Below are 26,946 nucleotides of genomic sequence, written 5' to 3' on the forward strand. Positions count from 1 at the left end.
TTCATAGAGATTTTTCCCTATTTAACACTTCCCCTTCTGGACCTAGCTGCACTGCTTTTGTTTGTGCTGCTTCTTGTTTGGTCATTTGGTCATACTCTTCATGATTGCATGAACTATCTTCCCATGGGGTTTGCTGGGCAAAGATATTGCTGTGGTGGTTTGCTATTCTCCTTCTCCAGTGGATCACTTTTTGTCAGAGCTCTCTACAATGACCTGTCCCTCTTGGATAACACTGAATGAGTTTCATTATTTGTGCAAGCCTTTTTAATTTTGTATAGTCAGAATTGTCTCTCTCCTCTTTCATAAAAGAGGATTTTTTTGATTGATTAAGAATTACAGGGGTAGCAAAGAAACACAGCCAAGGGCCAGCTCTGGAGTTGGGAGGTCCTGGGTTCAAATCTAGCCTCTTAGGCAAGTCACTTACACCCCCACCCCCACCCCCCATTGCTAAGCTTGATGCTTTTGTGTTTTAGAATGGATACTAAGACAAAAGGTAAGGTTAAAATTTTTTTAAACTATTATGCTACATTAACTGTTAAAAGGTATTTCTCTTCTATTTCTTTATGATACGACATTTAGCTAATATCCATTTAGAAGGCATTGTAGTATGTGGCCCAAGTATTACTCCAGCTCTATCTTCTGCTAAAGGATTTCCAGTTTTCCCAAAAGTTGTTACCAAAGAAGAAGTTCTTCCATAAGCAGTTTATGGTCCTGGGTTTATTGTACACTTGGCTAGTGAATCAGTGCTGTTTGTCTAGGTCTCTAAGATTCCTTCATTAAAACAAAAAGAATAGATCCTGTTAAATACCCATTTTATTTCTATACTTGGCAGCAAATGCCTCTCCAAATGAGTGACTATTTTTAGTCAATCAGTGTCCATGCTACAGGGAGGGGAAAGCAAGACCCCATGGCCAAGACACGTATCCACATCAGATTTTGAAGAGTACATTCCATCCAGTCAGTTGAAGATTCAGGAAGAGAGTCCTAGTAGACTGAGATGCTGCAAAGCTCTAGATCGATGACAAATGAGTTCACAGGAGTGGGGCTCCAAAGATGGCTTCTCAACTTTCACCTTTTTTACAGGAAAGGGCACAGCTGCACTTCACACTACTCCTTGGAGTGCTATGGTAACCCTTGTTAGAAAAGCAAAGTATGCTTCCTTCACTCCCCAAACTATAGTTTAGGGTCCTTGAGAGTATATAATATATTATAGGGGATAAAGGGGAAAGGAATGGAACATTCATTTCCCCTGTCCCTAGGAAAGTTATGTTAACAAGGAACGCTGACATCGCATTTGTAAACTCTGGTGTGGGGCATCGTTTTGGACCCAAGTAGATAAATCTATCAAACCATAACTCCAGAACCAGCAGGAGACCTCATCTACCTTAGGGGCATAAGGGGGGGAAAGAAGCAAATTTATCCAGGCTTGCACAGTTGAGTATGGGTACCATGGTTCAAGGGAATTCTTGAAGTCTCGGAATGACGTGGCCATTGCCAGGAGATAGCATTAGGATATGAGGCTGTCCAATGAGAGAGCAATGGCCCTTGGCTCACGGTCTGCCCTTAGAGGTTTACCTTGGGATTCTATATAGGAATGCTTATTAGATGGTGGGAGAGGGGAGCTTTATCTAGCAGAAAAACAATCTTCACAAGAGCCTATGACTAGAGGAGGAGCCTTACTCATTAATCTAGCAATGTCCAGATGTGGTTCTCCTGATTTTGCTCTAACAAGCAAAATCAATGCATTTACGTAAAGGAAGAATCAATGCAATGTCACAAGACTAAAGATGAAACACATCACTCACTTCCTGCTGGAAAGGTGCCAAACTTAGAATGCAGATGGGCATACATTTGGTCACGTGGTCAGTCTGGGAATGCGTTGTGCTGTGCTGTGCATGCTTATAATCAGTCTTTTTGGTTTATGGAGGAACAGTTTGAGGAAGAGATTATAAAATCATGTCTAATAAGTAATGAATGAGCAAATGAAGCAAACAGAAAGACCAATGGAAGGTATTTACAATCATAAAACCCTAAATAACAAATATATCATTATGCATATTGAAAATAAAGTCATGGTACCCATAGTACACCATGGTTTGACTTGGGGGTCATAGCTTAACTGGCCCCACTAATAGCTACGAATGTTAACTGGTTCCGATTCTGTCTTCTCTCATCTGTTCCACTGATATGCTTTTTAAATCAGTACCAAATACTTTTGATGACTTAGACTACTCTGGTATATAGTTTGGGTCTAGAAGGACTATGTCTCCTTCATTCCTACATTTGATCCCCCATTAATTCCTCTATTCTTCTAGACCTTTTGTCCCTCCAAATTAATGTTACTATTGTGCATAGGGCCCAAAAGTCGTTCCTTGGGATTTCCATTGGCAAAGCACCAACTGTGTAAACTAAAGTCATATTATTTTTGTCACAGTGGTGTAGCCCAACCATTAACTCTTTTCCATCTGTAAAAAGAAAGTCCCTTATAGGAGATAGGGAGGAAATATGATGGGAAATGAACATGATGTACAAAAGTTATCAATGATATTTTTGGAAGGAAGGGAAAGAGTGACTTATAACTAAGAAAATATGTAATATTTTAGGAGTTTTACATGGAATATTTTTAGTAGCGTCATTCAAATAATTCACAACTCCACAAGCAGCATAAAAGCATGCCTCTTTTTGACATAACCACGCCAACATCAGATCTTTTCACCATTAAAAATATTTGAGAAATCTATGAGTGTTGAAAAGAATCTCAGACATTTTAGAATCATAGAGATTTTTCATGTTTTTTTCATATGGTGAGGATAATTTGTATTTCTCTATCTTAAATCTGCCTATTCACTAGAACTTGCCTATTGAATCACTGTTCCTATTGTTATAAATTGGCATCGATGCTGGACACCAGACTTTTATGAGAAGCAGATGGAGTGGGGTAAAGCTTTGTGGAGAAATGAGCATGATGGGGGGAAAAAGGCATCAATAAAACTTATTATGAAACATAAATAAATTAATGAAAGAAGAAAGTATTTAATGCACAAATATATTTCCCATTTTGCTCTGATGGTTTTTGTGACTATGTTAAAAAACAATATACAAGGGGGCAGTTGGGTAGCTCAGTGAATTGAGAGCCAGGCCTAGAGACGGGAGGTCCTGAGTTCAAATCTGGCCTCAGACACTTCCCAGCTGTGTGACCTTGGGCAAGTCACTTAACCTCCATTTGCCTAGCCCTTACCACTCTTCTGCCTTGGAACCAATACACAGTATCGATTCCAAGATGGAAGGTGAGGGTTTAAAAAAACAACAATATATAAACCTTTCAGACTGAGGTTTCTTATGCATCTGAATGCCTATAACTTATGCCTGGGAGTTAAAAATAAAAGACGTTTTTTCAGATAATTGTTGGAGATGTGCTAACCAGTACGACTCCACTGCCATCTGGTGGTAACCAGTAGAAACTGCTTAGAGTTCAGGAGAAACAAAGAAAATCATTATTTGCCTCTCTCAAAACACCACAAAGTAGTGTGGCTTGTGACCAAGTCAGTGATCTTGGCACTCCAGCATCAAACAAATGGCAGCCAGCTGTTAGGAGGCTCCCACCATTAGCACATTGCTGCAACTCATCTCCAGCACCAAGTCTATGCTATTAAATAAGAAGGAACTATATGCCATGAAAATCATCCCATGGTTACTGTATTCATGACTTTTTCTTCTGTGGGAATTGTCTGAGCCTTCTAAAGTGTTCATTAGTACCAAAGACCTCCCTGCATTTTATTGCCCTAGGGGATTTCTCACCACACACTCTCAGACAGTCAGTAAAGCATCCAGTTTGGCTGAAGACTTTTCTGCATTTGCTGTTTTTCAAATTTGTCAATAGGAGGTCTCTGATAACAAGTCAAGCATGAACTCTGTTTCAAAGGTTTCAAGCCTCCCCTCCAGCATAAATTCTCCTTTACTAACTCTGCATGGCAAAGCTTTCCCACATTTATCATATTACTTGGGGTTCTCTCCTGTATGAATGGTTTTGTGTTTGCTAAGTAAGGACCTTCGGGTGAAATTTTTGCCACATTCATTGCACTCAAAGGGTTTTTCTCCAGTATGAGTTCTCTGATGTGAAACCAGTGATGACCTCTGGCTGAAGTTTCTTCCACATTCATTACACTCAAAGGGTTTTTCTCCCGTGTGGATCCTTTGATGTAAAATAAGTGATGACTTCCGGCTGAAGTTTTTCCCACATTCATTACACTCAAAGGGTTTTTCTCCAGTATGAATTCTCTGATGTTTAGTAAGGGATGAACTCAGGCTAAATTTTTTACCACATTCATTACACTCATATGGTTTTTCTCCAGTATGAATTCTCTGGTGTACAGTAAGGTGAGATTTGTTGTGGAAAGCTTTCCCACATTCATTACACTCATATGGTTTCTCTCCAGTGTGAATTCTCAGATGGAAAATGAATGATTTTCTATGGCTGAAACTTTTCCCACATTCATTACACTTATATGGTTTTTCTCCAGTATGAATTCTCTGATGTACAGTAAGCTGAGATTTGTTGTGGAAAGCTTTTCCACATTCATTACATTCAAAGGGTCTCTCTCCAGTATGAATTCTCTGATGTGCAACAAGCTGAGATTTGTGATGGAAGGCTTTCTCACATTCATTACACTTAAAGGGTTTCTCTCCAGTATGTGTTCTCAGATGTACATTAAGCTGAGATTTATTGTAGAATGCTTTCCCACATTCATGACACCCAAAGGGTTTCTCTCCAGTATGAATTCTTTGATGAACAACAAGCTGAGATCTGTTATGGAAGGATTTTCCACATTCATTACACTCTAAGGGTTTTTCTCCCATATGAGTTCTCTGATGAAAAAGAAAGGACTTCTTATAATTGAAGTTTTTCCCACATTCAGTACACTCAAAAGGCCTTTCTCCAGAATGAATTCTATGATGGAATGTAAGGGATTTCCTTTGGCTGAAGTTTTTCCCACATTCAGCACACTCATACGGTTTTTCACCAGTATGAATCCTCTGATGTTCAGTAAGGTGGTCCTTGCGAGTGAAGGCCTTTCCACAGTTATCACATTCAAAGGGTTTCTCACCAGTGTGAATTCTCTTGTGTTTATTAAGTTGACTCTTTGATATGAAAGTTTTCTTACATTCAATACAGACAAAAGGTTTCTGTCCAGTATGAGTGCTCTGGTGTACAGAAAGCTGATATTTGTTTTGGAAGGTTTTGCCACATTCCTTACACTCAAAGGGTTTCTCTCCTGTATGAATTCTCTGATGTTCAATAAGGTGAAATTTGTCTCGGAAGGCTTTTTCGCATTCATTACATTCAAAAGGCTTCTTCCCAGTGTGAATTCTCTGATGTGAACTAAGTGATGATCTCAGGGTGAAGTTTTTCCCACATTCCTTACACTCAAAGGGTTTCTCTCCAGTATGAATTCTCTGATGTACAGTAAGATGAGATTTGTCCCGAAAGGCCTTCCCACATTCATTACACTCAAAGGGCTTCTCTCCTGAGTGAATTCTCTGGTGTGAACTAAGTGAGGAACTCTGGCTAAAAGTTTTCCCACATTCCTTACATTCAAAAGGTTTTTCTCCAGTATGAATTCTCTGGTGTACAGTAAGGTGGGACTTGTCACAGAAGGCTTTCCTACATTCATTACATTCAAAGAGTTTCTTTGTAATATGATTTCTCTGATGTGAAATGAGCGATGATCTCTGGCTAAAGTTCTTCCCACATTCTGCACTCAAAAGGCTTTTCTCCAGTATGAATTCTCTGATGTACAGTAAAGTGAGATTTGTCATGGAAAATTTTCCTGCATACACTACATTCAAAGGATTTCTTTCCATTTGCAATATTCTTGTGTTTATTAAATTGACTCTTCCACATGAAGGATTTACCATATTCATTACACTCATATGGTTTTTCTCCAGTGTGAATTCTCTGGTGTAAAATGAGTGATGACCTCTGGCTGAAGTTTTTTCTACATTCATCACATTCAAAAGGTTGCTCGCCAGTATGAATTCTCTGATGTAGAGTAAGGCATGATTTCTCATGGAAGGTTTTCCTGCATTCTCTACATTCAAAGGGTTTCTCTCCAGTATGAATTCTCTGATGTGCAGTAAGCTTACACTGCCATCTAAAAGCTTTGTCACATTCATTACATTCAAATCGTTTTTCTTCCATAGGAATTCTCTGATGTTCAGTAAGGATTCCTTTCAGACTGAAAGTTTTTATACAGTTATCAGATTCAAAGGGTTTCTCTACAATGTGAATCCTCTTGTGTTTATTAAGTTGGGTCTTCCACATGAAGGCTTTTCCACATTCATTACATTCAAAGGGTTTTTCTCTGGTATGAATTCTCTGATGGAGAGTAAGGCAACACTTATAATGAAAGGCTTTCCTGCATTCGTTACATTCAAAGAGTTTCTTCCCAGTGTGAATTTTCTGATGTAAAATAAGTGATGACTTCAGGCTGAAATTTTTCCCACATTCACTACACTCAAAGGGTTTCTCTCCAGTATGAATTCTCTGATGTAGTAGCAGGTAAGATTTGTCACGGAAAGCTCTTCCACACTCTTTACATTCAAAGGGTTTCTCTCCAGTATGGATTCTCTGATGTGTATTAAGTTTGCACCTCCATCTAAAGGCTTTTCCACATTCGTTACAATAAAAAGGTTCCTTTGCAGAGGGAACTCTTGGATGTAGAGTAAAAATTTTCCAGCTTTCATTAGAAATATGGAGTTTCTTTTGAGAATACATTCTCTTATAATCATTAGGGCTTCCCAAGGGGCAAAAAGCTTTCCCACATTCTTTAATTTTACAGGGTTTCTCCCCTGAAAGAACTCTCTCATGACACATAAAAAGTGCATTCTGGCTAAAGGCTTTCCCACATTCATTCCATTTATTGGGTTTGTCTCTAGAAGGAGTTCCTTGCTGCAAGAGAAGGCAAGAATTATTATTAAAAAGATGTTCTCACATTTATCACATTCAAAAGTTATATCTCTGGTATGAATTTTCTGGTAGGCAGAAGTAAAAAACTTTGGCTTAAAGTTTGCCAAGATTCATTAAAAGGGTTTCTTTCCAATGGGAGCTCTCTGATTTAATCTTATCCATTGACTAAAGGCTTTTCTATATTCAATAGTATATTTGGTGATTCTTTCTAATATATATATATTATATATATATATTATATATATTATATATATATATAATATATATATAATAATATATAATCTGATAATAATAGCTAGCATATATGTTGCCCTTAAAGACTGACAAAGTTCCTTACAAGCATCTCATTTTATCCTCATAACAACTTTGGGAGGTAACTATAATATTCCCATTTTACAGATGAGGAGACCAAGGTAGAGGTGAAATGACTCGCCCAAGATCACATAGCTTGTAAGTGTATAAAGCTGAACTTGGACAAGTCTTTCTAGCACTCTAGGGTCTAGAGCTCCATCTACTATTCCACCTTCCTGCTGTTAAGCAAGGAATGTTCTTTAATGGAGGGCTTTCTCTTATCCCTTCTTGTCAAAAACTTATTCTCTAGTGATGCAGAGCGAGAGGAGCAGAACCAGGAGAACATTGTACACAGAAACTAATACACTGTGGTATAATCGAACGTAATGGACTTCTCCATTAGTGGCGGTGTAATGTCCCTGAACAATCTGCAGGGATCTAGGAGGAAAAACACTATCCATAAGCAGAGGACAAACTGAGGGAGTAGAAACACCGATGAAAAGCAACTGCCTGACTACAGTGGCTGAGGGGACATGACAGAGGAGAGACTCTAAATGAACACTCTAATGCAAATACTAACAACATGGCAATGGGTTCGAATCAAGAACACATGTGATACCCAGTGGAATCACGCGTCGGCTACAGGGGGGTGGGAGGGAGGAAAAGAAAATGATCTTTGTCTTAATGAATAATGCATGGAAATGATCAAATAAAATACTATTAAAAAAAAAAACATTCTCTAGTAGATGAGTGATGCCTCCTCAAATACATTATATTTATGAGGACTTAACTCTTCCCCCTCCTCCCAATTTCTCATGAATGGATTATAATCAGACCAAAGTATCTTCCTTCCGGGGCCCTCTCCCAGGTTCTAGAAACACCCCAGTTCCCAGGTTCTCTTTCTCTTTTCTAGAGGGATACCCTGATTGCTTCCTTTTCTCTAGAGGGACACCCCAGGTCCCATTCTCTTCTGTAGAGGGATACCCCAGTTCCCCCTCTTCCTAGGCTCCGCTGGTGGGACCCCACCTCCTGCAGTCTTTCCTTGGATGATGGTCCCTCAGAAATGCCCTGGTTTGGCCCTGGAACTTTGGTTTCAGGTATTTCATCAGGAAAAGAACCTGAAAGAGGCAAAACACATGTCATTGCTGCATCTGGAAGGAGAAAGAACCCCTCTGTATAGGGGTGTTTGAGTCTGATTTTTCCATCAAGAAAGAAGACCAAAAGGCCAGAGGGAGGAAGAAGACTGTACCAGACAGTAGAGGGGGGACCTGTAGTCCTGGGCTTAGAGCCTGGAAGACACTGGTCCTGAGTTCTAATCCAGCCCCAGGGGCTTCCTCACTGTGTGACCCTGGGCAAGTCACTTCTTGGTTGTCGCCTCCCCAAAACTAGCTGGAGGAGGGAATGGCCCCTCCACCCTAGGAAGGCTGCCAAGAAGACCAGAATGAGGTTCCAGCCTGTGGGACAGAGGGAGAAATGGCAAACAAGGACTGGAAGTGAATTCTATTGGGCCTCTCCAAAAGCACTTACAAGCTTTTCTGGTTGGATTTCAGAACCTCTTTTCCCCCTTTTTACTTTTTTGAACTCCAGGATGGCCCTCTGGGTCAGGGCCTCAGACCTGCCTGTGGCTCCCACACATGGCCACCCCGCCTGCCTCAGTTTCCCCCTCTGGAAAATGGCGACATTGGCCAGGATGGCTCTGATCGTGGCCCAAGGAGAGGCACGTCCTTGTCGGGATGACCACTCGTGGCACTGGGCGTTCTTCCCCCCAGAGGCTTCTTGCAGTGCTGCCTCTGTTTCCGGAGAATAACAGGAGCTTTTATCCAAAAGTTATTCTTTGTATCACCTCATATGGGGCACTCCTCCCTTCTCTAGGAGAGCGCCTGCCAGCAGCCTTCCGGGATGGGCCTCAGCAGGCTTCAGGCTCTTTCCCAGAATCCCCGGCAGGCGGATTTTACTGGCCTCTTCTGTGGCCAATAGCTGAGGAGCCCAGGACGGCCAGGGGCGGGGCCTCTCTTCCCTGCTGTGTGCCCCTCCCCCCCGCCGCCAGGGTCAGCCGCTTCACCCGGAAGGGCTCCAGAGGGAGGGAAGGGCTATCCGGGGGCTGCTGGCTTCTGCTGTGCCCAAGACTCCCTCTTGCTGTCGGAAGGGGGGAGGGGAAGGCTTGGAAAAGAACCCGCGGGGGCCGGGCCGGGGCCTCGGGTGAGGGGCTCAGCCAGGCTCCCCCGGCTGGGAAGGGTCTGAGGCCCGCTTGGACCAGAGCCTCCCTCCGGCTCCGGGCCGGCTCCAACCCCGAAGCCTCCTCCGACTCTGCCGGCCAGCGGGCTGCGATGTGGCGGGGAAGGACACGGGGGAGGCTGGCAGGGAGCCTCGGCCACTTGGGGGGCTCCGGGGGGAAGGGGCTGCCTCACCCCCACGGTCAGCCCGGCAGGACTCAGTGGCTGCTGACCGCACTGTCCCCTCTCAGCCTGCGCAGCGCCCCCAACCGCTCATCCCACCGAGGCCCCCCCCCCCAACCCCGGAGGCCCCGAGACTTGCCACAGGAGAGCTTGGAGCCAGGGAGGCCACAGGCACAAAGCCGGGGACCTGAGTTCAAATCCAGCCTCAGATACATCCCTGCCATGTGACCCTGGGCAAGTCACTGAACTCACTGCCTCAGTTTCCTCATCTGTAAAGATGGAGAAATAACCCCTTGTACCCCAGGAGGGTTGCAAGCATTCCACCAGGTAGTTGTGAAACTGGGCGGGACGCTGGGGCAGCCCCAATGCCGGCCCGTGTTGCACCCCTGGGCAGCTCCCGCAGTCCTCCACCGACTTCTCTGGGGAGGAGATGAAGAAGGGCCAGGTGAGAGGGGAGACCTGGGGGGGGGGGGCAGAGCAGCTCCATGCTGGGCCTGGCTCTGGGCCCCAACAATGGGCACAAACTGGGCAGCTCTCTGTGCCCCCGCGAGAGGGGCCAGGCCGGGGCTCCGGGAGTCTCGGGGGCTTCCGGGGAGGAGCCCTCGGCTACAGCCATGAGCAAGGCGTGAAGGTGGCTCCCCTCCATCCCCCTGGCTGCCCCGTGGGTCACTCACCGGGCCCCCGGCCCATCCACAGAGCTCTCTCTAGGCGGGAGAGCACATCCGACCTGAAGCCTGGAAGCCCTGAAGGTGGCAGAGAAGGGAGTTCTGCGGTGCGATCCCCTTGCACCCTTTCTCTCAGGGGAGAAAAGGCCTCTGAGGGGTCCAGAGGAGAGGGCCTTCTCCCACCCACCTGAGGCTCCGGGGGCCCCAGGCCAGACGGAGAACCCTTGACCCCAGGGAGCCTGGAGGCTGAGGACGGAGGGGCTGGACCCCACCAGGATGGGCTGAGACCTTCCCCGGCTCCTGGGATCCTCCTCCCCATGCGCTCTCCCCCTCCCTGCCTAGGTCCCCTCTGGGTGGATGCTGGGCCTCACCCAGGGCCACGAGGTGCTCGAAGGTCTCCAGCATCACCTCGCGGTAGAGGCTCCTCTGCGCGGGGCCCAGGCGGCGCCACTCGTCCCACGTGAAGAGCACCGCCACGTCCCGGAACGTCAGCGACTCCTGCAAAGCCAGACGCGTCCTGAGCGGGGCTCACAGGGGAGGTCAAGAGCAGAGCCGGGCACAGCTCTCCCCTCTGCATTCTCTCCTGTACACGGTACCTCCAAGGCTCTGCCAGGCTCCGGAGCCCTGAGATTCCGGCCTGCCACCGTGCCCACCACCATGCCTATCTGTAAGGCCTGATCAGCCCTGACTCAGGCCAGTTCCAATGGCCTGAGCTGCCAAGAGAACACCTGAGCCTCTGGCCAAAACAAGTCTGAATAACCAGATGGGAGGGAAGCTAAAGGGGCTGTTTCCACACTTGCATCCATAAGGGGAGAAGCCCGAGCTCACCTGGTGTCCCGAGGTCGGGAGCTTTGGAGACATCTCTTCTCTCCCCACCTCCTCTCCCACTGGGCACAGATCCTGGGGACAGGCAGAGGCCTCTGAAGGCAGAGCTGCAGGGAAGAGAGAAATCACCCGGGTGTCCGGACAGCATGAGGCCCCCGGACTCAGCAGGGGAGATACAGGGGGCCTCACCTTGGTCCTGGGGATGTCTGAGAGACCTTCCACATCAAATGGAAGTGAGAAGCCAAAGGAGGCCCCATGACATCCCTGATCCTTGGAAGCCTGGCAGTGCCCAGGCAGCCAGGGTCAAGGTCAGAGCCCCAGCCGCAGGCGGGCAGTGCCCAGGCAGTCGGGGTCAGAGCTGCAGCCCCAAGCAGGCAGTGCCCAAGTGCTCAGGCAGTCAGGGTCAGAGCCACAGCCAAAGCCATGATCAGTTTAGTACCAAGTCAAAGAAGCCCCCGCAGGGAACTTGAAAGGCACTTGCTAGCAGCCAGAAGCCAGGGATTCCTAATACAGGCAGAGCTTTCTCTGTTGGTCCTCAAAACTGCTAGGACAATAGAGAGGGGGCTTCCAGTCCAGGGGCTATGATGGGAAAAGGACTGCCCAGCCTATCCAGGAACACAGGACAAAGCAGTTGGATTCTCGCTTCAAGTTCCAGTCTAAGAACTAAGGCTAGAGAGATGAGAAAAGAGAAGAAAGTACAGAACCCGACAGCATATTCTGGCAAACCTAGAAGGGAGGCCCCCAAGACATGTATGAATAAAGTCTCAGGGAAAAAAAAAATCAACCTGATCCCAAGACAATGAGAAAGTCTGGAAGAAATAGAGCACGGCATAAAAAAAAGAACCTGAGAACTGAAAAAAGAACTCTGGAGTGAAAAAAAAATTAACAATGAAACAAAAGATGGAAATATTTCCCAAATAGTGAACTCTATTAGGCAACAGGAAATATTAGAACACAGTCAAAAGATTAGGGGGAGAAAGGGAGAAAATGTTAGCTATCTGATACCAGAAACAACTGACCTGGAAAATGGACAACTTAAGAATTGTTGAACTCCCTGAAAACCACAAACAAAAAACTTAATATATCTCAAGAAATCATACACAGAAAATTTCTCAGATCTATTATGAGGAAGCAAAGTGAAAACAAAAAGGATGGACTAGTCCTCTCCTGAAAGAAACCTTAAATGGAAAACTCCCAGGAATATCAGGGCCAACATCCAGAGCATCCAGGTCAAAGAGAAAAAGTACCATAAGCAGCTAGAAATTGAATCGAAGTCCCCAGGCTCACATAAGACTATGCTGCAACTACTAAGAAGGAGAGAAAATCTTGAAGTATGATATTCTAAGAGGCAGCAGATAGACTTACAACCAAGGATTACAAACCCTATAAAACTGAATATGATTCAGCTAGGTAAGAAATGTGTATAGTATTCTATTCTATTTGTAGAATAGGGATAAGTATTCCTGAAAGATCAGAGATTGGCAGAATCTCTGAAATACAAGCATAGGAGATAAGGGAAACCTATTCAAGTAAACTAATTTAAACAATGGTAAAGGTCCATGTGAACTGGAATGACCTCCAGGAATTGATGCAGAGTGAAAGGAGCAGAACTAGGAGAACATTGTACACAGAGACTGATACACTGGTACAATCAAATGTAATGGACTTCTTTTCTAGCAGCAATGCAGTGATCAAGGACAATTCTGAGGGACTTATAAGAAAGAATACTATCTACATTCAGAGGAAGAACTGTAGGAATAGAAACAGAAGAAAAACAACTGCTCGATCACAAGGGTCGATGGGAATATGGACTCTAAATGATCACCCTAGTTCAAATATTACTGGTATGGAAATGGGTCTTGATCAATGACACATGTAAAACCCAGAGGAATTCACCTATGGGAGGGGTTTGGGGGGAAAACAGGGAAAGAGCATGAATCTTGTAACCATGGAAAAATATTCTAAATTAATTAAATAAAATTTTCAAAAAAAAATAAACAATGGTAACAGGCAAGATGATCATAATTATGTAGGAACATTTTAATAGGAAGAGAATGGACGAGTGATCCTTTAAACTTCCACTGGCTTCTATAAGGGGAAAAAGAAAAAAGAACCTGGGGGTAGCTTGGTTCCATATTGTTTTTTAACCGGGGGTGGGGGGGTGGGGGTGGAAAGTAAGGAAAAAGGAACATTCAAAGGAAAAGATAAAGGTGGAAGAACTTGCTATTTTTTGTAACAAGAACTCTCAAAAAACTTCTGTGAAATCTCTTTCTCTCTTTATTACTTGCTCTGTCAGTCAATCTTTTTAAACGTGCTAACTCGGCTTCAAAACACAGCTGCAAGAGCGGGTGAGTAAAAAACATTTCGATTTCTCCTTAAATTAAATAGAACACAGCTGTTTTAAATCTTAGCAACAGGGCCCTAAGGTCCTGGCTAGGAGAGCTGTTTCTAAATACCCTTTCCTTTAGGGAACAACTGCCTAGATTAGGATTAAGGGAAACCTGGGGAAAGCTTTTGGCCCAGTCCTGCTCCCCATGTGTTTACTTTAGAAATATGTGGATACAGCCACTTCATAATGTACTTAACAACTGGCTCATCAGCTCCATGACCAAACTTGTAAATATAGAATCCTTTGTCTCTCTGAAATGGCTCATCCCATGGAGCTTATGGCAAAGTCTAATTGACATACTACTTTCCCATGAGGTTTTGATTGTTTTAGCTGTAATATTGTATTTCCTTAAAAAACTCATTTCTCAGTCAAACCAACCAATTGCTCCTTCTAATATTCAACAAAATGCTGAACTAAATACTCAGCTTGAGTTGTTAGAGAAAAGTGTGGGGGAACTCATAGCTTTTATGAAAAACACTAACCCTCCTAGTCAACCCACTGCTCCACCTGCCAACTCAGCTTCAGAACCCCCTTCTCCTAACCAACCCACCCCTACCCCTACCCCCTCAGCCTCAGAAAACCCTGTTCCAAACCAACCCACCTGTCCCCCTGCCCATGCTTCCTATCCCACACCCTCCACTCTAAGTTCACACCCCACCCATGCTTCTGACCCTACCTCCTCCACCCTGAGTTCACACCCCACCCATACTGACCATCCTAATGCCTCCACCTTAAGTTCACACCCTACTCATTCATCCAACCCTAACACCTCTGATCCTTCTGGCACTATGGGACAACAACAAACCCTCTCCCTCAATGTGCCCAAACCTTCTTTTTCTCATACCTACCCCAATGAGAATGGATTAAGAAGCCTAGAAACAGAAACAGGAGTACCAAATAATTCAGATAGGTTATTTGCTTTAAGGGAAGTACCCACTTTTAATAAAGATGGAAACGTGGTATCTATAAGACATCACACACCTTTTAACCCTGAAGATTTAAATTTAAGGAAGATATTCCATCATTTGAGGAAGAACCAATATTAATTATAAAAAATTTAGAGAACATATTCAGAACTTTTAACCCCACTTGGATGGATACAGAGAATTTGTTAAGAGACATTTTTAACAAAAAGAGAAAAAAACAATATCTCTCTGGCTAATCAGAAAAGAGGTAGAAGAGGACATTATTGGCCAACTGAAGATCCACATTGGAACCCCAATGTTGAACTAGATCACACAAAACTAAACCAGGCCAGAGAAGCATTATTGACAGCTATGAGAGCATGCTCGGATAGACCTGGAAAATGGTCAAAATTTGAAAGAACCCAACAAGAAATTGATGAGACCCCCTCCCATTTTATGGATAGACTTATTGACATAGGAAATACATATATGGACCTTGATTTATACAGAGAAAGGGACATTAGGCAAATACATAGGCAATTCGTTGAGAATTGTTGTTCAGTGGTGAAAGACTACTTTAAAACTAGCTGTCCTAATTGGGACTCTATGGACCTTGAAGAATTGAGGAGAGTACCAACCTATGTTTATAAGGGTCGTGTAAAAAGACCTGAGGAACACAATATGTTAGTGGAAGACTTAAGGAAAGAAATTGAAATGTTAAGGAGACAATTGAAAAATAAGGGAGAAACTATAGCCCCTTTGCAGGAATCCACAGATAAATCAGTAACCTGCCACTTCTGTGGGAAGAAGGGCCACAGAATGATAGAATGTAGAACTTTTCTCAAGATTATTGGAAGGAATACGCAGTTTAATAACAATTTTAGAAATAATAACTATAGAAATGATGATAATCACAGAAACCAGAATTTTAGAAATTATGGAAATAACTATAATGACTATAGAAATAAGAACTTTTAGAAACCAAAATTTTAGAAATAGGAATTGGGAAAATAATGGCAATGTTCCAGATGAAGAAAATGATAAAACCCAACAACAATATATAAGAAATGGTGCTCATCCAAAAAATATTCAAAGTTCTAATGCCCCTCAGGGGGGTGTCCTTCAGGGGGGTGCCCAAGGAACGTCCCAAATATAATGAAGGTGGTTCTTCTTAGACTCTATTGATTTTGTTGATATTAATTAACCTTTTTCAGTTTTGTCTTCCCTCCAAATAGTAGGAAAGGATGAACAAAGAACTTGAAACTATGATTGGGAAATTATGCAGTGAGACACATTTAAAATGGCCTGAATTCTCCCTCTGGCCCTATTTTATCTCAGAAGCAGGCCTAGAGGAGACCTATACATCTCACCATTTGAGATGCTTTTTGGACATCCGCCTATACAGGCTAAACATTTCTTTCCTGCATATACATCACTATTAGGGGGAGATATTACTATTGTTTCCTATATACAGGAGTTACAGCACAAACTATGTGAACTTCATGAATCTGGAGCTGCAGTACAAGCTGGACCACTAGGCTTTTCACTTCATGACCTGAACCCAGGAGATAAAGTGTATTTTAAGAATTTCAACAACTCAGCCTTCCTGGGAAGGGCCATTCCAAATATTGTTAACTACTCCAACATCTATAAAGGTTGGAGAGAAGGATTCTTGGATTCATTGCTTCATCAACATGCGTGCATCAACTCATCTCTGCTGAGATTGATTGACTGTATCCTATCACATGCATTGGAGATAATCAGAAACAAGTGGATGCTGTTTTTTCGAGGACACATTGAATTACTGATTTTATTTCTTATTTTTATTATTGCTTTTCTTTTCTTTTGATTAAAATATTTGATTTTTTCTTTATTTTTCTCATTTCTTGTACTAAAAAATACAATCAATATTTTTCTGCAGCAGTATAAGTTATATATATATATATATATATATATATATATATATAATATCTATATTATCAATACTATAATATCAAGGGATACCCAAAAGCTTTAAAACTGTGGGAACCTGCCATTAATTGATAAAATATTATGAGACTATTATTAATGATTGTGTCTGATTCTAGAAAATGGGATAAAAACAAGGAGCACAGACTTAACCTGAAAAGTGCCAAAAAGAGCACACAGGTAAAAATGAAACCAATCCATGTGGGATTGATGACCTTCTATGCCAATATGGAAGGAGTCGAAATTAGTGTGAGACTCGAGGTTGCGACGCTTGACATATGTTAAGTCGTAGGACTTCCTTGTATCTATATTCTTTGTGAACTACTCATACAAGTACAAAGTTTGACTATCATGCTGGCTCCCTATATCCCTGAGAATGTCAAAAAGGAGAAGAGGGAATGACGCTTCCCTATCAAAATAGAATTCTAGTTCCTTTCCTTCTTATATTATGGCAACTTCCTGTAGTCTTGGCTGCAAATGGGTAGGTGAAATATTGCTGCATTCTGTCCTATAGACTTGTGGGATAGAAATTACTTTAAATTTGACCTATACAAGGGCCTATTTTGAATTTTTTCCTTATGTTTTTTGTTGTTTTTCTCTTCTTTTGATAATTAACTTATGCAACCCCATAACTCAACATTGCATCCTGAGCTGAACTGGATGTTTTTTAACACCTACTTCAGGGGGGATTGCATTTTAATTTAAAATCCAATATTTTTTTTGTTTGAGATTGCTTGATGACTCCTAAATCCAGAGAATATCCAGAGAATGAACTGTTGCAGAAAGATGCCAGAAAACCTACACTCATCAAGAAGATCAAGAATGAACTTTGGGTGTGGTTGATTGAACTGAAGTTTGATTGAACATTTATTGTAAATGTATACTTTTATGCCAAGGGGACTGCCCCTAATTTGGCTGTCAATGCGCCTAGCAAAACATTGGTTTTGCTTTCTTTCTTTTCTTTTTCCCCCTAACTGTGTAATTTCTTCTTAGAAATTGAATATTGTATAAATCTGTAGTTTGAAGTGCATTTAGGACTACAAGATGATTAGGTTAAATGATCAATGGGGATACTAGTCTCCCAATGATCATCAGGGGGGATTGTGAATCTTAAAAACTGCTCAGACTCTACTTCATAAGATTTGATTAAGCTATTCCCCATTTTAAACAATGGAGGTACTTGATCAGGAATGTATTGGGAACTTTAAAATTACTCTGCCCTGCTCAGACAGTACCTTAGGGGAAGATAAAGTTGTAAAATTCCTTACTGAACAATGAAAAAGTCCCTAACTCATACTTATAGTAAAGCTAGAACCTTAAGCTAGGTCTATTTTTAGATCTACTACAAAAGGGTGCTAAGTACCTCTAAAGGTTAAATCAATCACTAAAAGGTCAAGCAACTTACAAAAGGCAAGCTTAACAAAAGAGGTGTGAAGTTTTAGTCTACCCAGAGAAGGTGAAAAAAGAAGAATGTGAACTAAGAATGGTCAATCCTGGGGAAAATGTCTACTGTGATTGGTAGATGTGAAAATTTAGGGGAGGTTACATAAGAGAAATTTCTCTTTAAAAGGAGTTGGCTCTCTGAACTTAGGGGGAGTTCAGAGGGGTGGGAGTTTTGGAGTTAGTGTGGAGGAGCTGGCTCTCTGAACTTAGCTGGAGTTTTGCTTGGGACAAATCTTGTGGTGAGTAGATAAAAGACTGACTAGTCTCTTAAGGCTCAGGCCATTTGGCCTAGGCCCTTTCCTACAATTTCCTCTTACTCTGTCTCTCTCCCTTCCCTTAATTCCTTCATTTGTATTAATTAAAATCTCCATACAAATCCAGCTGACTTGGGTATTTTCATATTTGGGAATTTTCCCATGGCGACCACTGATTTTTAATATAAAATCAAGACACTAAAATTATCTTTACAGTTTGGCTGAAACTTTCAGTTTTGGCAATTCACAGTCTTGAAACCACATTTTTCACAGTCACAATGGAGATCACAAAATGACAAGAATATACAAATGTAAAAAATGGGGTAAGTGTAGAACGTTTCTCATGGACGTTATTCTTACTTAAAGATGACCTGAACACACAAATGGTTTTGGTGTAGAAATATATTAAATTCAATGAGAAATAGACCGTGAATACATAGCAACATTATAATGGCTGGGGTACTTAACATATCACTTTCAAAACTAGAGACAGTTAACAAAACGGTAAACAAGAAAGGGAGATCCGAGAATATCTGTTGGAAAAGGTAGATATAAAAGCTCTTACAATTACCAAATGAGAATAAGAAAGTGCATACATATTCCTCAGCTGTTCAAGCATCATTACAAAAACTGACCATGTTCTAGGAAGAAAAATGCAATAAGTGCAGAAAAGGAGAAATATTAAACATATTTTAGACTGGGACACCATAAAACTACAATGAATAAAATTCTGTTAAAGAAAGGAATAAAACTTAAATGGATGCTAAATAAGGAACTGGCAGGTCAAAGAAATTTAAAGAAATGGTGGGTTAAAGAACAAATCATGGCAATAATAGACATCTTCAATGAAAATAATGAGGTAACACAAACTTTTGGGACACTACCAGATCATTCCTTAGAGGAACATTTATATTTTGAAAATACCAAAAAGAACAAAAGAGGGTGCAGCTGGGTGGCTCAGTGGATGGAGAGTCAGCCTTAGAGATGGGAGGTCCTAGGTCCAAATATGGCTTCAGACACTTCCCAGCTGTGTGACCCTGGGCAAGTCACTTGACCCCCATTGCCTAGCTCTTACCACTCTTCTGCCTTGGAGCCAATACACAGTATTGACTCCAAGATGGAAGGTAAGGGTTTAAAAAAGAGAGAGAGAGAGAAAAGACAGATCAGTGAATTGTACGTACAGCTTCAAAACAAAACAAAACAAAACAAAAAAACAACTAAGCTACAAAAAGCACCAAAGACAAAATTTTAGCTAACTTCAAAATAGAGAAGAAACCCAAACTGTCAAAAATCAAAACTGAAAAAAGGGAATTCATAGAAGATGAGGAAATTAAAGAAATCATTAGGAAAAAAATACTTTGCCCCGTGATATGCCAACAAAACTAATAAATAAAATTTTGTTGTTCAGTTCTTTCAGTCATATTTGACTCTTTGGGATCCCATTTGGTGTTTTCTTGGCAAAGATACTGGAATGATTTGCTATTTCCTTCTACTGTTGATTTACTGAGGCAAATAGAGTGAAGTGACTTGCCAAGGGTCACACAACTAGCAAATTGAGGCCAGATTTGAACTCATGAAGATGAGTTTTCCTGACTCCTGGTCACTCTGCCTCCTGTGCCACCTAGCTGTTCCTTAAATAAAATACGCGACTGTTTACAAAAATATCTAATACCAAGGGTTAGAACAAAAATTAGAGAACTAAAGGAATCCAATCTGAGAGGAAAAAAAAAAGGTACAAGCCATCAATGAGCTTCCAAAGAAAAACTCCCCAGCCCTAGCTGAATTTCCAAGTAGATTCTACCATTTAAAAAACCAATTGGCTCCAATTTTGTGTAACTTGTATGCAAAACTAGGCAGAGATGACCCCTACCAGAGTCCTTCTCCAAGACAAAGGTAGCCTGGATACTTAAACCAGGAGGTAGGGAGATGGATATGGTACAGTGCCAGAGTAGACAGCAAGAAGACTTGAGTTCAAAATAGGTCACAAATACTTATCTGTATGAGTCTGGGCAAGTCAATAAACTGCCGTCTTTAAGGAAATTCCTTTTTTTTTTTTTAAACCCTTACCTTCCATCTTGGAGTAAATACTGTGTATTGGCTCCAAGGCAGAAGAGTGGTAAGGGCTAGGCAATGGGGGTCAAGTGACTTGCCCAGGGTCACACAGCTGGGAAGTGGCTGAGGCTAGATTTGAACCTAAGACCTCCTGTCTCTAGGCCTGGCTCTCAATCCACTGAGCAACCCAGCTGCCCCCGGAAATTCCTTTTACATTCATGAGTAGAAGCATTCTTTTAAAATAGATTCTTACTGATACCTTTGCTTTTCTATTATGAGAATTTAAATTTAGGTTTTATGCTAAATATGAGAATTCTAAAGTAATATTGTCAAAATGACTTAGCAGCTTTATTTACAAAGAAGTGGAAAGAGTGAAAGTGGAAAAATATAAAGAAACAAAGTTATTCTATTTTGAATTAATCAACCAAAAAATTTAAAACACCCTTACTTAATACTAAGGAAGTTCACAGCCACTTACTTGGAGAGCTCCACCCTTTTAACCTAATCAGTCAGAAACTTGTGAATCCTTTGATAAGAGTTTATACCTTCAGAGAATGAGAGGTGGATCCCACAGATACTGCCCCCCTGGGCAGTGTTAAGCAATTTGGAATCTGTGATTGGCCCCTGTGAAGAGGGGAAGGGACAGAAAGTGATGTGGGAAAGGGACTATAAAAAGTCCTGAACTTCTTGTCTAAGGAGTTTCGACTTGTGACTTGTCTCTTGGAAGTGGCTTTGGACTTGGACCTTGGCTTTGACCTCGGAGCCTGGCTTTGCGACTTCTCCTTTAAGTTTTGACTGGGACTTTGGCTCTTGGACTGTTTCTGGGAGGACTTCTCTTGGATCTTTTCCTGGTGAGTGAGTAGCTGGCCTTCCCTTCCTAGCTTCTGGAGAGATTGGTTCCAGAGAGGCCTCCCTTTCTTGGAGCAGGCTGTGTGGGTAGAACCTTTGTTTAAAACATCACAGGGTTCTCTCACTGAGGGTTAACAAGCCCTGCCTTGGTTGCTCCAGACAGCAGAGCAACATTGAGTGTGATAGGCTAGACATTTTCTCTACTCTCTTCTTACATTTCTCTACTTTCACTCTTAATCTCTTTGTAAATAAAGCTTCTAAAAATCATTTTGACTTGAGCTATAATATTTTAAAATCATCAACCACAGTATTATCTTAGAATTCTCATATATATTTAGTTAAACCATAAATTTAAGTCCTTATACTACCTACAAAACACCCTAAATTCAACCCTGTCTCCAGACTGCAAATGCTAATCCAAAAGCGAATCTCACTGGAATCCAAAGTCCAAATTAGGAAGCCAAAATCCAAAGAGCCAGGAGACACTGAAGAATCCAATGAGAACCTTCAGTGCACACAAGGCTAAGACTGCCAGAACTCACACTGGCTCACTGAATTGTCAATTATTTTTTACTAGTAACCTCCTTCAGACATGTGTCTTAACAATGAAGTTTTGAGGTCAAAGAACTTGGGCATTTTGGCCATCCCCCCTTCCCCATCATTCCAAATTCAGAATGGTTTTAACAATTCGCAGCTCCACCAACAATGTATTAGTGTGTCTGCCTTACTCCTCCAGTCTTACCTATTCCCATCTTTTGTCATCTTTGCCAGTTTGTAGTGTGAGGTGTTTTGATTTGCATCCTTCTTGTTATTGATTTGGAGTATTCTTTCATTTTGCTGGTAATCCCTTGCAATTCTTTTAAGAACTGTTCAGTCATGTTCTTTTCTATTCTCTATATATCTTGGATAGCAAATCCTCATTAGACATATTTGATTTAAAAAAAAAAAAGTTTTCTCTTCTTACGTAACTTCTTCCATTATCCTAGATGAGATCATTTTATATAAAAGCCTTTTGATTTCATATAATCATAATGATCTATTTTATTATTAATTCTGTCCCTTGTTTGCTTAAGAATTTATCTTTGAGCTCCTTCTGTAAACAGTATATGATCGCCTTTCTCCTCTAATTTTTTCATGGTTAGGGAGTTCTTTCCTAGGTAAAACATTTTAGATTTTACTGAACACTGGGCTGAGTAAAATTATTTCTGATTCATCCTTATCTAGTCTGTTCCCACCATAGAGTCTCCTATTTTTAACCAGTACAAAATGGTTTTGATTAGTGCTTCTGTATAGTTAGAGATCTCAGACTCCTTTGTGCTTCTTTTCATTATTTCCTTTCTTAGTCTAGGTCTTCTGTGCATGTTGTTATTCTGTGTAGCTATGGGAAGCGGCTCTTTGGCAGTATGAGACCAGACATAAACTTTGATAGTGTTGCTCCTTTCCATATCAGTGTGGCCCATACACAGCCACTGAACATTCTTCTAGCTATTTCAGGTGCTCTTTAGTTCTTGAAGGGGCCCTTGGCCGTCTTGTCTGGACGTAGTCCCAGGGATGTGACTGGCTATTTCACGTCTTCTTGGTCACTTGGATTAGGACTACCTTTTGGTTGTGCCTTATGGACTGTATTATTCCATAGAGAAGCTGTTGGTTTTCTAGGGGTTTATTCTATAGCAGGTCATTTAGTTAGCATCTACGTTTCTTTGTCGATCTTCTAAGTAAACCATGAGGTCAGCAACCAAGAGAGTTTTTCTCTGTATGCCATTAATTTCTCTCTTATTCTATTGAGACTGCTATTATCTCTGTATATAATAACAGGGAAGGGGGCACCCTTGATTTACCCCTCAGAGGGAAAGCTGGGGTTTATGGGGTGTTCGGGGAGAATTAGCACCCTAGTGGGGCTTATCCAAACCTTTGGTGCCCACCTTTCACCCAACTCTCAGGGGGCACCCCAGGAAAATGGTCTTGGCAGACAGGCTCAGTCAGGTTGAGGGAAACCAATGGCCCCCAAGCCCAGTAGTGAGTTAGGGAGTGTCTACCCCAAGCACATGAGGCCTTCCTTCCCCAGGGAATGGGCAGATGAGGACAATTTGTGGCAACTGTGAAGGCAGCTGAGCCAGGGCTGTGGAGGGCCCAGAGCTTGGTCAGATCCCTGTATTCTGGGCCATGTCCAGATGCTCTGACTTTTGACTTGCCACTGGACTTCAGGGACTCTGGAAGAGAGCTTGAAGTGGACAACTTTGCGCAAATCCGTCTCCCTGAAATCCAATTCACATGGGTGTCAGGACGTCACCCTGCATCCTCACTGGTCCTCTATGTAAAGGAGGCTGTGCCATTGCCCCCTAGGAAAGCTTCCAGAATGTTCCCCCTTGCTCTTTGGAAAGATTTTGTCAGATTAAATCCCCATCTCCTGTGAATGCCTTATGCCTATACTCTATTGGGCTTTGTTTTTTTTCTTGAGCATGAGTAATGCGCTTGACCAAAGGCTTTTCTGCATTTACTGAGATAACCCCGTGCTTTGGGATGTTTTTATTTTTAATATGATCCTGTTGGTTTCTAATGTTGACCCATCTTTGCAACCATAACATAAAGCCAAAGTCATAAGGAATATTCTTATATAAATGACCTGGCTTTTTGCCAGGACGTCAGCGTTAGTATTTTAATCAATATCCATTAATGATATTGGTCGGTGCTTTGTCCCCTGGCTTAGGTACTGGGGCTATCTCTGTACAGGGAGCTTGGCAGATGGTTTCTCAATTTCTGAAGATAACTCGTGTGGCAAAGGCACTATTCTCGAAAAGAGGGGTTGATTCTGGAGGGCAATTTAGAACTATGCCCAAAGGGTGCTAAAGGACTATTTGATCTAGCCATAATACTGCTGGGTATGTACCCCAAAGAGATAATAAGGAAAAAAAACCTTGTACAAAAATATTCATAGCTGCGCTCTTTGTGGTGGCCAAAAATTGGAAAACGAGGGGATGCCCTTCAATTGGGGAATGGCTGAACACATTGTGGTATATGTTGGTGATGGAATACTACTGTGCAAAAAGGAATAATAAAGTGGAGGAATTCCATGGAGACTGGAACAACCTCCAGGAAGTGATGCAGAGCGAGAGGAGCACAACCAGGAAAACATTATACACAGAGACTGATACATTGTGGTACAATCGAAGGTGATGGACTTCTCCATTAGTGGTGGTGTAATGTCCCTGAACAATCTGCAGGGATCTAGGAGAAAAAACACCATCCACAAGCAGAGGACAAACTGTGGGAGTAAAAACACGGAGGAAGGACAACAGCTTGACTACAGGTATGGAGGGGATATGATCGAGGAGAGACTCTGAATGAACACCTTACTATGGAAACCAATAGCATGGAAAGGGGCTCAGGTTGAGGACCCATGTAACACCCAGAGGAATCACATATCACCAATGGGAGGGGTGGGGAAAAAAAGGTGATCTTTGTTTCTAATGAATAACGTTTAAAAATGATCAAATAAAATGTTAAAAAAAAAAACAAGAAAAGAGGGGTTGGATGGGGGAAGATGATGATGGGAATGGCCCATGGATAGAGTTAAGCCTACAGAGAGGAGGTCCTGGGTTCAAATGTGACTTCAGTCATTTCCTAGCTGTGTGACCCTGGGCAAGTCACTTAATCCCTAATGTCTAGTCCTTACTGTTCTTTTGCCTTGGAACTGATAGGCAGTATTGATTCTAAGACAGAAGGCAAGGATTTAAAACAAGAGAGGGGTTGGCAAACTACAGCGGCAAAGGCTATGAACTGTCCTCAAGGTAAAAATTGTTTTTATGTTTATAGTCTTCTTTGTTAAACCCTTACTTTCCATCTTAGTAAAACAGAAGGACAAGGGATAGGTGGGTGGGGTAAATGACCTGCCTAGGATCACATAGCTAGAAAGTGTCTGAGGCCAGACCTGAACCCACGTCCTCCTGACTCCATCCACTGGGTCACCTAGCCGCCCCCATCTTCATATTTCCAAATAGTTGGGGCAGTACAAAAACTGGCCCAGGCCATAGTTTACTAAGCCCTGCCTAAGAGCTCCAAAAAACCAGATGTGAAAGGAGGGGTGGGCTGGGGAACTCCTGCTCCCCACGGATCCATAGCGCTGGAAAAGTTCTTGGCAGAACAGAAGAGCCCGGATTGGAGGGGATGCTGGGGACACGGTGATGGCACAGGGCCAGCAGAGAGTCAAAATGAGCAAACAGAAGAGAGCAAGGGCTCCGCCTCCAGGCTTCCTCCCAAATGCATAGAACAGGAGCCGCGCCCACCCCAGCAGGCAATGGTCCAGGCTCAAAGGAGAAAAGGCCGAGAAGAGAAGAAAAAGAAGAGAAAAAGGGAAGAGAAGAGAAAGAGCCAAGAAGAGAAGAGCTCCTGGGAGCAGCTCTGTTCCGCCTCATCCCACAGGCCTGGCGGTGGGCGGGTCACCAACCTCCCTGACCCAGGGCCGCCCTGAGGCAGAGGAAGAACCCAGAGCCCAGCGGCACTTTCTGCCCCCATGAAGCCCCAAAGGCAGGCCAGGTGCCAACCAGCCACAAGAACCGGGCCAGGACCGAGCTGGGAGAAATATTAGGAGGCTTCCCAGCCGGGACGCCGCAGAGTGGCCCCACTGCAGGGGCGGGAGACCCGTGTCTTGTAGGTTGGGGAGGGAAAGAACGGGTAGGTTGCGGGGGGGGGGGGGGGGGGGGGGAAGCGGGGCGTGGGTTAGACCTTAAGGGCTTTGACCCAGCCACAGGCATGAAAGGAAACCAGGGAGCTTCCCCTTTCCCAGCCGGCACGCTGTTCCTCCTGGAAGCTGAGGTCAGACAGAGGGAGGGACACACCCACTGGGGGGGAGGGGCTAAGACCGGACCGCCAGGATGAAAGGGAGCCTCGCACAGGCCCAAAGGAGGGCCTGTAGACCTCCCGAGGACAGCCCAGCCACAGCCTCCACCTACTAGAGAAGCGCCGGTGCTGGGCTCTCGGGATCACCCAGTCCCCGTGGCTGAGGCCCCCGGAATTCCGCGTGACGAGATAAAAGGGGGGGGCTCTGAGGCTATTGGAGGGGCTGGCTCCCGGCAGGCGGCCAATGAGAATGCTCCAAGTATGCCAAGAGAAGGCAGGGAAGCAGGAAGACCCGTGTGGGCGAAGGTCCGCTCGGACTTCGCTGGACTCAAGGGGCACACAATGGAGGGGTTGTCTGAGCCTCAGTTTCCCTGCCTGGGCACCTCTGGAGGGCTCACTGCACCGGCTGGTCCCGCCTGGGCCCCCCCATTGGCCCCGGGGTGGGGTGGGGGGCAGGGGAGCGAGTCAGGCCCCACTTGCGCCCACTCACCTGCCAATTTACTCAGGAGTCGCTCCCTAAGGCGCATGCGCACTCACTCCGGCCGAGAACCATTGAAGCAAAGCAGAAACCGTGAGAATTGCGCCTGCGCGCCCGGACACTGTAAACTACCGTTCCCAGAAGGCCTCGGGACCTTGGACTTGAGGGGCCATTGGGCCATGCGCCCCCTAGGCGCTGCACGAGCTTCTCGGTGGAACGATTCAATTGTCTGCGGAGGCTTCTATGGCTGACGCACATAGCGTCCCGAGCTGCGCGTGTGCAAATACCCTCCCTCCCATTTTGGGGCGGCACTGGGGAAACTGCGCCCGCATAGAGGGAGCCACAAAACTACAATTCCCAGGATCCCAAGTCGAATTGACACGCCACGAGGGGGAGCGCGAAGATTCTGGGAAATGTAGTCATCCCTGAGCATCCTCTGGAAAGGAGAGAGGCAGCCTCCTCTACTCTCTAGAAGGCTGCTTCCTTACTTAGTTTGGACCGCCACCACCAAGTAGACACAGGGCGGGGCGGCTCTGAGCTCTGCTGGTTGGGGAAGAAGGGGAGGGGGAGGATTCGTAGGAGGAAAGCTTTGGGGAAAAGGAATGACATTCTAATATACACATAACAG

The 26,946-nt window shown here is 43.5% G+C and overlaps 1 protein-coding gene across 6 annotated transcripts; it reads right to left on the bottom strand.

Moving 5' to 3' along the window:
- Positions 1-702: 702 nt before the first annotated feature.
- LOC103096181 (zinc finger protein 260-like) lies at positions 703-26,467 on the bottom strand. Of its 6 annotated transcripts, none has more exons than XM_056825697.1 (6): positions 26,331-26,467; positions 11,148-11,251; positions 10,691-10,817; positions 10,329-10,397; positions 8,285-8,376; positions 703-6,949 (listed from the first exon to the last, which is right to left on the bottom strand). In XM_056825697.1, the coding sequence occupies exons 1-6, from the start codon at positions 26,365-26,367 to the stop codon at positions 5,735-5,737; spliced, it is 1,644 nt and encodes a 547-aa protein (XP_056681675.1). In that variant the 5' UTR covers positions 26,368-26,467; the 3' UTR covers positions 703-5,734. The 6 variants fall into 6 exon arrangements, with proteins under 6 accessions (XP_056681675.1, XP_056681676.1, XP_056681679.1 ...); XM_056825698.1 differs by lacking the exon at positions 26,331-26,467 and adding an exon at positions 25,954-26,190; XM_056825701.1 differs by lacking the exons at positions 8,285-8,376; positions 10,329-10,397; positions 26,331-26,467 and having other exon boundaries at positions 11,148-14,075.
- Between the last annotated feature and the right edge of the window lie 479 nt (positions 26,468-26,946).

Source organism: Monodelphis domestica, chromosome 4 (assembly GCF_027887165.1).
Source record: "Monodelphis domestica isolate mMonDom1 chromosome 4, mMonDom1.pri, whole genome shotgun sequence".
Classification (NCBI taxonomy): domain Eukaryota; kingdom Metazoa; phylum Chordata; class Mammalia; order Didelphimorphia; family Didelphidae; genus Monodelphis; species Monodelphis domestica.